A 14,021-nucleotide genomic window follows, 5' to 3' on the forward strand; every position below is an offset into this window, starting at 1 on the left:
TATAACCAGTTCACTTTTGATTAGAGTTTTTATTTTTTAAAATTTTCGTATTTTTTTATCACTCTTAAAATTTTGTAAGAAAATAAAAATGATCTCTCCATGTATTAATTTATTAGGTTTTCTTTCAATACAGCTAGTTAACTTTATCCGTTACGATAAGATTTTAATTATAAATGCCGTTTATTTTGAATTTGGCATCCTCACTCACACTATATATTGTGATGGAAAAAAGTTTAGTAACAAAAAATTTTCAGTCATAATTATCCAAAATTTTTCATAAAAATATATCAAAATTAATTTTTTAATTATATATATTTATATTTGTATCACTTCTAGTTAAAATAGTTAGGGCTACACTTTTGTTAATTTGACTATATATAGGGTTTATGTGAAATTAAGTTAAACCTTATATATAATTATATTATGTGATTATTTAGAAGAAGAGATAAATTTTGTTATGATGATTATATTATAGGATAGGAAAAATTTTAAATATTTTTAAAATATATATGTATTAGTAATTTTAATCATTAATTTTAATTATAAAAAATATACATTATTTATTAATTGACATTAACAATTAAAATTATATTAATATTTTAAGAATGTTTAAAAATTTTTTATACCAAAAATGTATAGGAATATAAAGTAATGTGTTAATATATGTATAAAATATTAACATTGAAAGGGTATTATTATTATTATTATTATTATTATTATTATTATTATTATTATTATTATGTGTAAATGTAGGGTGATGGAAGCAATAAGAATTTTATAATTTATAGGATGAATAAAACTTTGAAAAGCAGAATGAAAGTGCCATTCCCATTCCCTTCACTCTCTCTCTCTCTTTCTCTTTCTGTAATTCACATATCTTTTTCTGCAAAGTATGTTTCCTTCCTTCTTTTCTCTTTCACCTTCGTGCCTAGCTAACTCTTTTTCTTTTTTTTTTCCCTTTTCTTTTAATTAAAAAATTGCTAGCTAACTTATTAGTAGAAATTAATTTATTAATAGAGCAAAAAATAGTGATATTCAGGTATATTATTTATTAGTTATAAGGCTAATAAAAAATTGGTAATTTATTTTAATAAAATATTTGAAATGTAAAATTACATAAATATTCTTAATAGAATTTGGTTATAAATCTGTTCTATTTAATTTCTTTTTATCAAATTGACTTATTTTTATAAAATGACATAAGTGAGAGACTTGCTTAAATAAGATATCAATAAAATTGCTAATAGTTTTTTTTTTTTGAGGAAAAAATATTATTATTAGCATTTTTAGAAAAGTAATGTTTATATGTAAGATATTCATAAAATTAATATAAATAATAATTTTTTATTTGTTGTGTCATTAATTAGGTAAGTTATAGTATTTTATGTTTATATAAGATTGTTAGCGTCACATTATATAAAATAAAAAAAGTCATGAATGTTATATACTTAATCTCGGAAAATTATTAAAAAATTAGTATAATTTATTATTTTTAGTTAGCAGTTAGTTAATAATATTTAAAATATGAGCTGACAGTATATTATTAAATTGTTAGACAAAAAATTAGATTGATAACTAAAAAAATAAAAATATTAATAAAAAATAATAAATTTTGCTGATTTTCAAATTTTTATTTTAGTATGAGAATCAAATTTTTATATAAAAATATAAGAATATATTTATAGTCATTAAATTAGTTTTAATAGTTAAAATTAAACATATCCAATAAATAATTTATAGATAATATATTAATGGTCATTAAATTCACATGACAATATATTTAAAATTATTGTATTTATATAGTCTTGCCTGTAATTTGATCATTTCTATTAAAATATACTTAATAAATAAATCAATATTTATAATTATTTTCTTTATATAACTTTGTGTTAAATAAAAAGACAATATTATTAAAATAGAAATGAAATAGCCATATATATATATATATGGATACCCAAACGATCACATACACTCATATTAATGCTATGGATGGTAAATTAATTGATTGAATGTGATGCTCTTGCAATGGTGTTACTAAAGTGATGAATAATATTGTGGTAACTTCGTTCAATGGAGTGTACCTACTAAAGTGCTAAGGGAAAAAGAAAAAAGTATTTGGTTTTGTGATAGCTAAATGTACATTATTGAATATCTATATATACATGAAGATTAATTACTTGGTGAACTTGTGATTGATCTTTTAAAATATACACAAATACATTGAAAATATAAAATATACATTAAAAAAATTAAACAACACATATATTTATATACAAATATATAATAAATAATTTTAATGTATAAAATAAATAGATTTAATAAATAATATACTCTTTTAAGCCATGTATGTTTAATTAAAAAATAAATAATATAAATAATTAGCTTGATATATATATATTGTTGCTTTCAATATATTAAATAATAAAATAAGATTTTTCCAAAAAAGAAGAAAGAGTATAAGAGATAGGGTTAATTATAATAAAGGAAGATACAGATGAGGCCTCCTATTATATACATGAGTGTATTAAGTAATAAGAAGTGTAGAATGGGGCCAATGAGTATGTAGGGATGCAAATTGGTGGCCCATTATATATTTTGGTTTAACATTATGTTTGTAGGTATAAGGTTGCATTTTCTAATACAGGATATTGTTTAACCTATGCAACTCTCATAAATAATAACACAAACTTCTACTTTTAAATTTTTATTCTGTTATTGGTATCAAATTTGTCGTTCATATTTAATTATTTTACTAATTAATCTTAGCTTGTTTTGAAAAGAAGAAATATGTTACCTCAACACGCTAATAAGACAATGGTCTTAATTGAGTAAAATTAATTATTTATGGTAAAACAATCTCTTTTTTTTGTTTTAAATTTTACAACCTACTTTGGCCATATATACAGCAAGGCACATATTTTTTCATCCTTTGCTTCGACTATACTCTCTATATATTTTGAAAGATTTTATTAACAAATATGTTAATACCATAGTAAAAAAATTTTTTTTTTAAATTATATACATATTATATTAAATATATATATATTTTTTTAAATATACTTTTAATCTAATATCACTGAAACTCATCAGCTAACATATTTTTTAAATTATATATGTATTATTTTTAACTTATTCATCTTTTTATGTTTAATTAATCTATGCATAATATAAGATTTAGAGAATTAAGAACAACATTTTATAAAAAAAAAACTACTAATATCGAAAAATTATTCTTCTACAAAGAGATACCTAATTACGCATCAACGAACTCGAAAAAAAATTCAATTCTAATAATATTGAAAAAGAAAAAATTAAATGCACTCAAACAAATCACATATTCCTAGCAGAAAAAAATTCAAGACACTAGAAATGAATTCTAATTATAAAAATAAAAAGAGACAAAAACACAAAGAAATGGAATGATTAATTGAGATAAATCAAAGTACAACGATAATTATTTTGTGATTTAGTTATCTCTTTATCATTTTTATGATGATGTTGTGTTGGTTTTTGAGAGTATAGTGAAATAATGAAATTATTTATTAATGGTAAATTAGTGATTTATAGTAACAAATTTTTATTATATATAAATGTAAATTAATAAAGATTTGAGTATAATAGTTAATTAAAAAATAGATATATTTATAAACAAATAAATAAAAAATAATTTAATGATATATTTGTTTTTTTATAAAAAAAAATGGTTTTTTTAATAATTAAATGTGTCCAATTCTTTAGAGTACTTTTTCCTTCGATAAATTGTATGTAACTGTTTAGACAATATTTCTCGAGAACAAATTATAAGTTTATTCTATACCATTAATAATTTATCTTTGAAATATAGTAAAGTTTTATTTAGAGTTTAACTGTACGTATATATACATGTAAGATAGATAAAGGAACATTGTGGGTGGGCATGAAGCATGTTATTACGTGTGAATTTTTATGAATAAGATTCGATCGGAATGAACATATATCGGAATGAACATACAAAGCATGAATGGAAGAAGATATATTACATGAGTTGTTTGCCATCAGTGGTGGAGCTTAGTTCAGACAAAGGGGTCATGACCCCCCAAATTTTTTATAAAAAATTTAGTAGTACTTTTTCAAAAGATAAAAAATAGTTCAATTGACTTAAATACTTTACTATGACTTAAAGTATCTAATAAGTTCAATAAACAACACTATCTCTATCTTTAAGTTTAAATATAAAAAATTAGATATTTTTTATATATTTAATTTAATTTTATATATGATAAAAAATAATAGAATATTCCATAAGTATTAATATTATTGTATTTGTATAAATTGACAAAAAAATCAATAAATATTATAAATTTTAATATTTGTCGTTCTAACTTCTTCTTTACATATTTTACAAGATATATATTCAAATTTTTATATAAAATAATAATGAAAAATCAAAGAATTGATACATTTTTTAAGAGGAATGCTAATATTTAAGAAGGAGAAAATATAACTTTTATAATATCAATACATGTAGATAGTTTTTCTACTTTAATGAATCACGAAGAAAGTGAGATATAACCTTCAAAAGTTCAAAAAGTTACATCTGATGACTTTAACCTTAACTTTTTGGAACGAGATCTTGAAAAACTGCTTTAAATTTAGCAATATCACCCAAACCAGAAAGATGAGATTAGACGAGTTTATCTTAAATGGGGTCCATATCAAAAATATTTTGACAATTATTTTCTATTTGACCCCCCAAAATTTTATTTCAAGTTCCGCCACTGTCTGCCACCTTATATTCTCATCAATATAATGTTGTGAATTGGTAGAGTAAAAATGTCAAACAACCCATCAAAATCATTATCATATATCTATACACACACATTAAAGAAAGAAGATGAAAGCTTTTATTATATCAAATTTAAATTGAAAATAAAAATATAATTAACTAACGGGGAAGTACATCCGTGATCCGTGTTAGCACATTTGCATTATACCATATCATCTATTCCTTAGTTTGTATCATATAGTTTTCCAATATATATATATAATTCTTGTAGCAACCTAGTTAATTAGTGGGATATTATAGTAACAAAAAATAATTATTTAACTTTTTAGGTGAAAATAATGGTGTAAATTTTTTTACATAATTACCTAATTATATATTGTTATATATATAAAAAAATAACTAATTTTTAAATTAACTATTATTTAAACATATGAATTTTAATTGTATGAATGTATTTATTAAACTAAGAGTCTAAGTCATTATTATAATTATAATATATATAATATTAATTCCACTCAAAGTAGCAGATCAAAAAAAATACTCTTTGCTCTTCTGAATCAACTCATATTCTATTATTCCACCCAAAAATAATGTAAGTAACTATCTTTTTTATATTATTGTCATAAAGAGATACTGATAAAAAAAAAAGAAGTAATCACTGTCTTATTGCTACTGTTGTTGGCTGAATATGTTAATGTTTGTTGTTAAATTTTTAGGTTGTGTAATATGAATTGTTCTTTGTTTTAGATATTTGATATATTAATTTAAATTTGTTGACTTATTGTTATTGTTCTCGTTGATTTTGAATATTTGATAGTGAAATAAAAAATTATAGGTAGTGCTGATGGTGTTAAATTGGAGTGAGGTGGGAGTTGGAGTTTAGATGGATGTTAAATTAGAATCAGAATTTATTAATTTAAAGTTGATTTAGATCAAAGCAAAATGAAGTTTTTTACAATTACTCATAATAGAGTGAATATATAACTCCACAAAGAATGTTATTTATTATATTTTATAACCCAGAATTCTTTGAATGGTCACTTTGATAGCGAAATCCTAACTGCCAGTCACATTGAATAATTTTTTACCTTCTATTCCACATTTACTCCTAGTTTACATCATGTTCTATGTCTTTATCATTGTTCTTATATACGAAAAAATATTTGAATGACTCATTTTAATTTATACTGTATATTAATTTAATTCATATTTTTAATGAAACGTGGCTTTTGTATTAAAGTAGAATTACGTATCAAATTCAATCTTATAAATTAATTTAATGCATGCACATATAAAAACACATCATATCTATTTTGAGACGTTTCTTTATTTCTTATTGCTTGTTTATGTATGTATGAGGATGAAGATGCATTACTTTTGCTTTAATATGACGAAGGAAGCTGATCTTAACTACTTCCATTTTCTATTACATTAAATAATCATGTTTTGATTCTGTCATGTTTTTCTATTACATTATATAAATTATTCTGTATTCAAATGCATCACATCACTTTACTAATTACAGTATTTAATTTGGAGAGTTATTATTGTGTGATTGATATACTTTCTCTTAATAAAGATCTCATAAAAAAATTCATCATCAATGGCCGTCACCATCATAATTCTCTATTTCCAACATTAAAGCAATGGCATCGTGATTTTGTGTTGAACTTTAGTTAAGAGAGTCAAAAGATGCAAGGGATTTGGTCAAACTTGCACATAGGTTTTATGATGAAAAAAATCTACAACAATGGTACACTTAGATAGAAAAATGATGTAACAATATCTAAATTTAACTCTTAAGTCTTAACTCTTAAGTCTTTTTTATACAGATAATAAAAGTAACAATATTTAAATTTATCTTTTAATTATTTCTAGAGTAGCCCCAAATGAAAAAGAAACAAATCGTACACTATTTTATCAATTCAAAGATACATCCTCCGACTTGCACTAGTCATTTGACTCAATGGAAGAAATAAAAATAGATAGAAAAATGATGTAAATATGCTTTAGTTTGAATACTTTTATGGAATAAAACTTTCACGGTATAATTTATTTATATACTACCATATATTATTTGTTATAGTTATTTTCAATTTTATTATGTAAAGGTTATTCAAAATTTTTAATGTGATTTATTGATAATATAAAATAGTTTTAGATTTTAGTAGATATCAACATATGATATTCATGGATATATTTAAAAAAAAGTTAAGATTTAATTATTCTATTAGTCTTTATAATTATATTAAATTTCTAATTAGATTTTTATATTTTTTTAATTTTGTCAAAAAATTAAAATTAACAAAATATTTTTCTAAAAAATATACAGTTAAAAATTTAATTAGATTTTTAATTATAAATATCTTAAATTTACAAAAAAATATTCAATTAATTTTAATATTTTTTATATTAAGAATGACCTAATTATAAAACTAAAAAAATATAAAAAATCAATTAAAAAAATATAAAAATTTAATTATAAATTTGATAAAACTATAAAAATTAACAGAATAATTAACCCAAAAATTAATCACTCAAATATGGTGGATCACCACTTGTATTATTACTTTTAAATTTTATTATGATTTATGTTTAAATGCTTAAATTCTTACTTTTATTCTATTTTAAATGGTCTATTTTGATAATAATACCTTAACATGAAGAATGCTAAATTCCTTTAAAAAAAAAAAAGCAAAGTATAGATAATAATTTCATTAAAAAAATTATCCTTTTAGAAATATTACTTATGTTGAAGCTAAGGACTTTTTCCCATAATTAAAAACTTCAATTCAAGGACTTATAAAACTAGGGGCAGGAAAAGCTTCAAACCCCCTAAAAAACCCTATTGTTACCATATGGAAAAGATTTTAACAACAGATATTATTTTTAAATATAATACTGGTTTAAAGAATAATTTTTCTTTAGTTCTGACTTTTATTAGTTTATGACTTGAGGAGTGCAGCTGTTTTATTTCCTTGCATTGCTGAAACAATAATGCAAGTTAAAGTGGATTCAGCTCCTCCAAAGCTATGACAAAGTCTTAAACTCGACATTTTTATGGTAAGACTTCTAAATAGTTGTGTGAAATGCATATATTAAGATTTTTAAAAAGAATTTAATTTTTATCTAGTTATAATAGTGTAAAATATTTTATATAATCGTTTAATTATATTCGTTTTTTAATCATTTTCATACAGTTAATATAAAACATAATTTTTTTGACATAGTATTATGTAATTAAATACATCTATAAATTATTTTTATAGACAATATATCAAGATTAATTTTTTTAATTACTAAAGTGAAAAGATCAATATGTATTACGCGGCATATATTCGAGTCAGTTCACGAGTTAATGAGCGAAGTTTATTCAAGCTCAAATTCGACTCATTTAATTTATGAGTTTAAATTTAAGCTCAAGCTCGGCTCACCAGCTCACGATTTCAACTTATCGAACTATTAATGAGTCGAGCTCGAGTTGGCTCCTGAGCTGGTTTGATTCACTTCTAACCTTAGTGATGAGAAGAGAAATTTTTTTTTTATGGCGGTAATAATAGTTGTTTCAGTATGAAAATATAAGATAGCTGAAAGAGAAAAAAAAAAGAAAAAAATAGATAAAATTATAATTTCACAATAAAATTATTTTAAAATATTTAAATATAAAATATGATTATTATATAATTAATAAATAATTTAAATTCTGATACGAATTTGTATCAAAAACTAGAGAGGATTAGAGATAATCAGAGAGAATAGAAGAGAAATCCCTATAATTAGGGCCAAAGAGAGAAAGTAGAGTTTCCAATTACACCATGCATATCTCACATTATTACATCATACTCCTATTTATAGTATAATTCTCTAATTGGGCTATAGTCCAATACTAATTGTATCATTACCCTACCCTTCAAAACAACCTTGTCCTCAAGGTTGCGAAAAAAATATAAATCCTAATAAAACTTTTAAAAGCTAATTACAATTAATAAAAGAAATCAAAGGATCCTAAAATAATATTTTCTACACTACTACTTAAGAAAAATAATACCACCAGGATCCCAATGTTTAAAATAATATTCATCTATTAAAAGATAACAAGCTTCTAGGATGTGACCCAAAAAAATCAAATAACCCTTGACCTTAGTATACCTTCAGCAAAAATTGTCATTGATCTTTGATCGGTTAACAAAAATGTTGGGCTGGCTTCAGCCTAGTAGAATTGGGCTTGCCATTGGCCCACTACATACCACAAGGGTCTCCAATGCATAGCCTCATTAGTCACCCCTCTCATAGGTGAATCTCTTCTCCCCTTTTTCCCATGCTCTGCATCCTTCACCCACCTTGTTCTGAAACCACCATCGCGGTTCCAAAGAAAAACCGCCGTCGCGAGCTCGCATGGAGGAGCCGGTACTGCCTTCCAGCTCCCGTCTCTTTGTTGTCCGCTGTTCTCTGTATGCATGGAGGAACCGGCACTGCCTTCCTGCTCCCTTCGCCACTGCCCGCCATCGCAATTGTTTCCTCCTCCGCGATCCCAAGGGAAGACAGCCGCTAGTAGTGGTGGTGGATTAGCCACGATTGGAGAGACTGGACGGAACCCCCGAACCTTGCGATCTCTGCCACTCCGTCCCAACTCCCTGGAACCAGTCGCCGAAGCCACGTCGTGAGAGACCGTCGACAAATTCGGCGCACCCTGCGCTCCTCGCGTCTCCGTTGTGGAGGTGCCGCGACGGTTGGTCAGATTGGTAACGTCATCGTCATCCATCGTCGCTGCTCCGTCAACCCCGACTTTCGCGAGTGTCCGCTCTCCCTTTGCGATGGCGCCGAGATCGGCGCCGCTGCCTCGGAGTAGAACTGCAGCCTCGCCGGTGCTGGTGGTTGGTGCCAGGCCAACCGCTGCATCTGGAAATGCATAAGGTGGCTTTGGCTGTGGTGGATTCACCCCCTCTGCCTCTGTGTGCTCTAGAATTAGAGGTATTGGAATTGAATTTCGAAATCCTGCTTGATCTGGAATATCTGTTGATTCTACGGGTTGAACTACAAAACTGAACGCTGATTCTTTTTCTTTTGCTGCCTCTATGATTGTTGAATTTTGGCAAGAATTTTGCTGAAATTGTGAAACTGCGTCTTTGTAATTACAAATTGACAATAATGATTGCTGAATTGTTGTTCGATCTGCCACCTCTGTTGATTTTGTTTGTTCTTGAGGTTGAACAACTTGAAATCTGATGAGTCTCCTTCTTCCCCTTTGATGTGAACTTCTTCTGTAATTTCTGGATTCCTTGCTGATTCTGAAGCTTTCGCTGTTGTAGACTCTAATTCTGCAATTTGATATTCTGGATCTGAATTCCAAAATCGGAAATCTGTGATTATTGAATTTTCTGCCACTAGCTTTGTTGAATTGTTGCTGAGGAGCGGGAATTCTGAGTTTGATTTGGCCTGAAACTGGAAAATTGGAGGCTGTTGGAGTCGTTGATGACTTTGCAAGGTTGCACAAATTTTGGTGCGATCTAAGCTAGTTTGAATCTGCTCCCAATTTGCCTCATCATAGAGAGGATTAGAGATAAACAGAGAGAATAGAAGAGAAATTCCTAGAATTAGAGCCAAAGAGAGAAAGTAGAGTTTCTAATTACACCATGCATATCTCACATTATTACATCATACTCCTATTTATATTATAATTCTCTAATTGGACTAGTCCAATACTAATTGTATCATTTTCTAGCCATCAATTCAAATTTTCAATGGTTATAATTTATAAAAAATTTTAGTTCATGAAAATTCAAAATATTCTTTTTTTTCTTCATTAAAGAAGGCTCCATAAAATTATTATCTTATTAAGTAATGTATACAAAGAAAAATAAAAAAATATTAAAATACCATTAACTATAATTAAATAAAATGAAATAAATATATTAAGTTTCATATCGATTATATATAATGTAAGAATCATATAGAAGCATATTAAGTTTCATATATAATATTAAAATTCTCCTAAAACTCTAATCAATCAGAATCTTATAGGACTCATCCAGTATAATGCAATACAAGTTTGGTTGTTATTGGAGGGGAAAAAAAATAAGTGAAACTTTTTATTTATAATACACTATTTAAAAAGAATATCTTATTGTGTTAGTAATATTTTATGTGTAGATTTAAAAAGTAAAAATATTTAAATTTATTTTTATTTTTATGAGTTAAAATTTTTTATAATCAAATATTGAACTCACTCTAAAATTTTAATTTAATATAAAATTTATCTATTTTTTTCTTTAAACTTAGATTTTATCTTTTATTATTTTATCATTTATAAATATTGAATGACCTTTTCATATATAAAATACTTTTGTAAAAAAAAATAAAATTATAAATTTATATTTTAGTATCATCTTAATTATTTTTATTGATTGTCCAATTCTAATATTAATATAAAAAAAATATTGCATTCATAAATGAAATATATTCTAATAAAAAACTCTTGATTCAATCATAAATAAGCTTTATTAAATTCAAATAAAAGAACAAAAAAAAAAGGGATATATCTACCTGAAGAAAATTGTTTGATGTGCTATGCAAATTAAATGCACACGTCTTATAGGGTTGGCTTAAAACTTAGCTTGAGCCCAACTACCTTGAGTAAGGGAATGTATTTGCTGCTCTAGTTAAAATTGCCACACACTAAATACATGAAGAGCACTTTTTTTTTTAACAAAATAAGAATAAATTAAAGTAAAACCTGACTTATAGAATAATTATATAGAAACTTTTGTTATTAAAATAATAATTTTATAATCAAAATATAATACTTGATACACTTTTATTGTAATTAAATTAAAAAATTCTTTTTTTTTTAAGTTAAGGAGGTTTTTTTTTTCTTTTATCTTTTTTTATATTTTATCCTCTTTCAGTCTTTCATCTACCACATTTTTTTATATATTAATATTAGTTATTAATTTAAGAATCAAAATATAACACATAATATTTTTTTATTACAATTAAAATTGAAATATATCGTTAATGTGACAATCAAAATGTATCACATTGTACTCTATTTTATTATAATTAAAATAATATATATTTTTTCAAAACTAATGAATTTTTCCTCTTTTCTTCACTCATTTTTTTAGGTTTTTAATCAATATGCCACAATTTCTAAAACTTATTATCTAAACATGTCACATAATATTCTTCTTTTGCAATTAAAATATATATATTTTTTTAAATTGAAGACCTCTCTCCTTTTCTGTTTCTCTATTTCTCTTCCTCCTTTATCACTCTATCTCTTATATATATTATTAATAATTTATTATATCTATTACATATTACTAATTTCACAACCAAAATATATATATAACACTTTCTAATTGCAATTTAATTATGAAGTCTCTCCTTTCTCCTCTTCTCTTTTCTATGTTCCCTCTCTACTCACATTAGCTCTTTTATATATTATTACTAATTAGTTGATCATTTAACAATCAAAATATATCACATAATATTTTTTATTATAATTAAAACTACTTTATTATATATTTTTAATTTGATAATCAAAATGTGTTACATAATACTCTTTTTTTATTGTATTTGAAATAAATTTTTTTTCTAAATAAATTTTTTTCTTTCTCTCTTTTTATTTAGTCACTCTGTTTCTTTTGACCTTTTAAATAATATACTATAATTTACTAACATGCCACTATTTTTAAACTATTTATTCATATGTGGTTTTTTTTACGGCTCATCCTTAAATGCTCCTTACTAAGTATGGAGTGCTGCACACCTTGTTAATTCGTTAAATCTGAACTCTTCATTTATTATATTTTATTTGAATGGTCTAGATTTAAAAAGGTAACCTCTTAATTAGGTTAACCATTTTTTTTTTTATAAATTTTAGATTTTTTTATAAATTTCAGATATTGGACTGAAGTTCAAAACAAAACAAAATAGTATATAAATATTAAAAGCAACATGTCTGTTCAACAAAAAAAATTACTGGACCTTAGAAATAAAATAAATGTTACATGAAAAATAAGTTGAAAATTCATGTACTAAATTCAGAAAAAAATATATATTAGAATCTTAAAAAAAATAATATTAAATATATATTATGTATATAATATTAAAATTTAAATAAATTTTATTTTGTGTAAAACAAAATTATAATTTAAATATAAACACAATTATAAAAAATTTTGTGTTATATAAATTTAATTAATATATATATATATATATATATATATATATATATAATTTTATTTTGTGTGAAACAAAAATATAATATTTAATGAAGTGAATGATAAAAGATTTTGTATTATATAAATTTAATTTAAAAAACATATATACAATATATATACAATGTGAGAAGCAAACAAATATATAATAATTTTATTTTGTGTGAAACAAAAATTCATATAAAAAAATATTTATATAATTTTTTTATTAACACTTTTTTTTATTGAAATATGTTACTTTACTATATTTAAAATATATTATTTGAAATAATTATATTATTTTAGTTAATATATATTATTTAACAGAATATTTAAAATTTATTATTTTGTATTAAAAATATTATTAAAAATATATTATTAGTTTTTCTTAAAATAAATAAAAGAAAGAAGTACTCATTTTTTTTACCAAAAATAGGAAGACTCAAATTCGCGACCCTTTTAAGTGAGTATGAGAAGACTATGTCATTTGAATTATAACTCAGTTGGCAAAGAAAGAAATACTCTTAATTATATATTAAATAGAATAATTATTTATTAGGCTCATTTTTATACAAATAAAAATTTCTCTTAGTTTTATATTCGTAATATTTTATACCAATTATCTTTAAAGTTTAATTTTTTTTGAATAAATTAATAAAAAATAATACAAATAATTGTTTAACTATAATTGTATTTTAATTTTTCATTCTATTACGTCGAGGATAATTTGAAATAAAAGATAATGGACTTGTTGTAATTGTCATGTATTTTGTGCTTTCATCTGAGAATTATGGCAACTTCATGGAGACCGGAGTTAGCCAACCAGCAGCGGCGACAGATATGCTTCTTCTTCTATGGCAGCGATTTTTCGGGCTTTAAAGGTCATTCATGGCAGAGGTGGAAGGGAGTGAGTTCAAGAGTTTCAAAATCTGTGGCTAGCCAGAACGACAGTGGAAGCACCGCCACCAAACAAAACAGTGAAGATGCTTGAAGACATAGCATCGACAATACAAAGTAATGGAAGAATTCGATTAAGTTTTCCTAAGTACTTTTGT

At 24.3% G+C, this 14,021-nt stretch overlaps 1 protein-coding gene across 1 annotated transcript in view; it reads right to left on the reverse strand.

Moving 5' to 3' along the window:
* Window positions 1-8,541: 8,541 nt before the first annotated feature.
* Window positions 8,542-14,021, reverse strand: part of LOC148569316 (uncharacterized) — a 163,378-nt gene continuing 157,898 nt past the window's right edge. Inside the window, exon 2 of the mRNA XM_088483442.1 lies at window positions 8,542-10,291. Within this exon, the coding sequence (XP_088339568.1) occupies window positions 8,976-9,527 (552 nt within the window). The 5' untranslated portion in view covers window positions 9,528-10,291 and the 3' untranslated portion in view covers window positions 8,542-8,975. The remainder of the gene's footprint in view (window positions 10,292-14,021) is intronic.

Source organism: Arachis ipaensis, chromosome B4 (assembly GCF_059453495.1).
Source record: "Arachis ipaensis isolate K30076 ecotype BB chromosome B4, ASM5945349v1, whole genome shotgun sequence".
Classification (NCBI taxonomy): domain Eukaryota; kingdom Viridiplantae; phylum Streptophyta; class Magnoliopsida; order Fabales; family Fabaceae; genus Arachis; species Arachis ipaensis.